This window comes from Cyprinodon variegatus, unplaced genomic scaffold (assembly GCF_000732505.1).
Source record: "Cyprinodon variegatus isolate N-32 unplaced genomic scaffold, C_variegatus-1.0 Scaffold53, whole genome shotgun sequence".
NCBI classification, from domain to species: domain Eukaryota; kingdom Metazoa; phylum Chordata; class Actinopteri; order Cyprinodontiformes; family Cyprinodontidae; genus Cyprinodon; species Cyprinodon variegatus.
In genome coordinates, this window is record NW_015150506.1 from 1,778,146 (window position 1) to 1,781,880 (window position 3,735).

At 43.3% G+C, this 3,735-nt stretch overlaps 1 protein-coding gene across 1 annotated transcript in view; it reads left to right on the forward strand.

Moving 5' to 3' along the window:
- farp2 (FERM, ARH/RhoGEF and pleckstrin domain protein 2) overlaps positions 1-3,394 on the forward strand; it is a 71,632-nt gene extending 68,238 nt beyond the window's left edge. Inside the window, exons 25-27 of the mRNA XM_015371105.1 lie at positions 279-386; positions 489-640; positions 2,759-3,394. Coding sequence (XP_015226591.1) covers positions 279-386; positions 489-640; positions 2,759-2,852 — 354 coding nt within the window. The 3' untranslated portion in view covers positions 2,853-3,394. The remainder of the gene's footprint in view (positions 1-278; positions 387-488; positions 641-2,758) is intronic.
- Positions 3,395-3,735: the final 341 nt, after the last annotated feature.

Sequence of the window (3,735 nt, forward strand, 5' to 3'; positions counted from 1 at the left end):
ATGCATAAGTTAGGCAGTCGTTGGACAGAAGTTCTGGACTAAATAGAAAGTTCAGCGTCTGCCAGTGTTGCAGGAGATTCTGGGACGTCAGGCGTACGCTGCATAAATCTGCAAGGTGTGACAGGACCCTAACACCTGAAGGAGCTCTTCATAGATTCTATTTTGAAATCCCAGCATGCAGCAAATCTTTTCCACATTCCAGAGTAACTTAAATCTGTTCATTTATCATCCCAGCATCCAGGCCTCTGAATGCGCTTCTCTTCCCCTGTGTTTGTTAGAACCAGCTGTCAGGCTACCTGCTGAGGAAGTTTAAGAACAGCAACGGCTGGCAGAAACTCTGGGTCGTCTTCACCAACTTCTGCTTGTTCTTCTACAAGACTCACCAGGTGGGCTGTTCCCCCGTCCACAAGGCGTCCATTCATGCCCCCCCCCCCGCCCGGTGGGAATGCAGGCGGTCTTGAATAAACACGCCTCGTCTGGTTTTGCAGGACGACTTCCCTCTGGCCAGCCTCCCGCTGCTCGGCTACACGGTCAGCACCCCCGACGAGTCGGACAGCATTCACAAGGAGTACGTCTTCAAGCTGCAGTTCAAGTCGCACGTTTACTTCTTCAGAGCGGAGAGCGAGTACACCTTTGAGAGGTTTGTCTTTTTGGACCATTTCAATTCATTCTGAAGGATCTAAAAAAAAATCGACCTAAGTGGGTAATTTGATCTATGTGTAAGTTGTTAAAAAGTAATTAAAAAGATAAAAAAAAAAGGTAACAAACAGCATTATGACAATGAATCAACCCGACAGAAAAGTCGGAAGTAAACCTAAGGAGACATTTAAAGCTTGGTTCGGATTTTTACAGGATCCCCTTCAATCCATCTTCCAAAAAAAAAAATGGGAAAACTTGGGTCATGGTGGGAGTCATGATCTTCATCCATCTGGTCTTTAGACAGGAAATGATCATAGAAATAAACCAATAAGAAGTGCCATGTCCAGTTTAACACAAGCCAAGCAGGAGATGCAACTGTTCTGATCTGATGAGTCCAAAATATATCTAACCTACATGCAAATGCAGTGTTGACAGAAAACGAAGACGGAATACCATAGCATGACAAAGCATAGCATACGATAGCATAGCATACCATAGCATAGCATAGCATAGCATATGATACCATAGCAGGAAGCCTTTGACTGACGCTTACCACTAACCCCACGTACCGCAAATGTTGGAGAAAACGCTGCCACTGTCCCGCCTCCTGCCTTCGTTTTCACTTATGGATGATCACCTGTCAGTCAAAGGCTTGTTTGTCTCCACCCAACATGTCAAAACACATTTTGCGGGCGTTCAGGTGGTGCAGTGGTTAGCGTGCACAAGCTGGGTACGGAGGCCTAAAGGGCAGATTAGACTTCTGCAACCGCACACATCAAAAGTCGCTTGGGTCTGGTTGCCAACCAGTTCTGCTGGTATTCAATTCAATTCAGTTTATTTATACAGCGCCAATTCAAACCACAAGTCATCTCAAGGCACTTTACAGTTCAACCTTCTGCTTCTGCTCCGTCAGTCTGGAACTTCTTGGGTCGCACAGCAGTTTCCCGCCAAAGCACTAGGGGGAGCCTATTGGAGAACTCACGAGAACTTTAACAGATGGTCACGAGAACTTTGGTGGCCCCAGCGGCAGTGTTTATTTTCCAAAACAAAAATGGCGCGTCTGCAAGATATCACGGTCACAGACATAGATCTAGAGTTGCTAGACATTTAAAAGGAACAGTTTTGGTTTTTAAAAATGGCGCGCGCATCAGCACAGAATCGAGAAGGACGAACACACAGACAGCCGGAAAGGCGAACCAAGGACCAATCACAGCCTCTTTTTGTCTGCACACTTCCGCTTGAGGTCTGCGCGGGTTTTGTGAGCGTCCGACGCGTAGTCAGGATTTTTTTAAAGTGCTTGACAACGGTTGCAGAACCTCTGCGCGGGGGGGCGTGGTCGCGCACAGAGATAGATTTGATGGTTGCAGAGGCTATGCGTCCGAAGAATAAATTGGCCTTTAGTGTTTGACGCGGCCGACCCGGGTTCGAATCCGACCTGTGGTCCTTTCCCGCATGTCTCTCTCACACCAACTTTCCTTTCAGCCTACTGTCGAAAAAACGAGCCACTAGTGCCGTAAAAACTCCAAAAAAAAAAAAAAAAAAACAAGAACACGTCTTCCTTCGCACGGGGATGGAATCAGTCAGAGGGCAGAGACGCTTTAGAGAGCGCAGTCGTCCTCGAGCGTGGATGGAAAATCATCCATCAGCATGATCCTAAGCGTGCGTGAGAGGAGCTGGCGCGCACGGCGAGCGATTTTCTTCTCTTGAAGCATCAATTTCTCATGCATGTGAGATTATGTGGTGCGGCGGGACATAAACCATGTGCAGAAATAGTTTAACTTGAACATGCCAGTATGTTTATTTTACTCGCAGGTGTCTTGAAATAAATGTGACGCCGTACGGCCTAGTCAAAGTACATCTAAAGTCTTAGAGTTTTAGTTAAACTGTTAGAGACAAACCTGCAACTGTTCCTGCAGCAGATGTTGCTTCTCTGAATTCCAGTGATTGCCTCTTCCTCATTAATATTTATAAATATTATTAAAACCGTATTTAGTTAGTTGGCCGATTGCTAACATCCAAATAAATATGAAATAAGGGAAATGGAAGCTTCCGTGAAGCGCTGTATTTCCAACAGGACAGACTTGAGCTAAACAGTGTCTGTGTTGCTTTTCTTTTCCAGATGGATGGAGGTGATGAAGAGTGCAGCGAGCGCCGCGGGCCGGATGAGCCTGCTCATACCCAAGGCTGCTCCTGTGGAGATGAATGGAAAGTAAATGAAGCATTATGGAAGCAGAGGCTGGGCCTCTGGGAAATCACTTTGTTATTTTTAAGTTCAGTTCTGAAGATTAACAAGTGGAGACTGAATGGTACTGCCAGATTAAGTGTTATTTTCATCTTCTTTCTAACATGTGTGCATTATTTCCTATTAGATATATAATACCGTACATCTCAGTATAAGGGATATAATGAAAGGGAGATGTGTTCATTACATTCTCATTCTTTTTTTTTTTTTTTTGCATGTGTAGTTCTCAGATTGTTTCAAACAGACTGAAGATGAATCCAGTTTTATGGGACCAGCCACATTTTAGAGGGCTTAACATTTCGGCTTTTTAAAAGACAGCCCACAGCATGACTGATGCGTGGGACACGAGGGTAGAGCCGGTGTTCTGTCAGACCAGCATACCCACACTGGAACAAATCGAAATCTAGAGTCTTTTTTCTTAAAATAAGCTCATTTGTTCTTGGATTGAGGAGGTAAAGGAGATATTTTGCTAATGGAACGAGACAATTTACACTTAAAATAAAAATATTTTAAATGCATTTTATCCAACTTTCTTATTTTAACAGTAAAACTACTCACTTCATTGGCAAACGATCTCATATACCTGCTCAAATTAAGGGTAAATACACTTAATTTAATAAATTTTTTACTGATTTCTATTGTTTTTCCAGTGCATAGTCAATACCCGTTTATCCCTTTAGTTTTAATAAACTTTAAACTACCTAAACCGGCGTGTATCATTTTAGTAATGTATAAAAAAACTATTTAATTACTTACTTTTTGGTGTTTTTTGAAGTGTATGGCCGTCTGACCTTCAGTTGTTTTGTTGTACATGACTACACTGCAAAAACGATTTAGAAATAGGTAAAAAATTC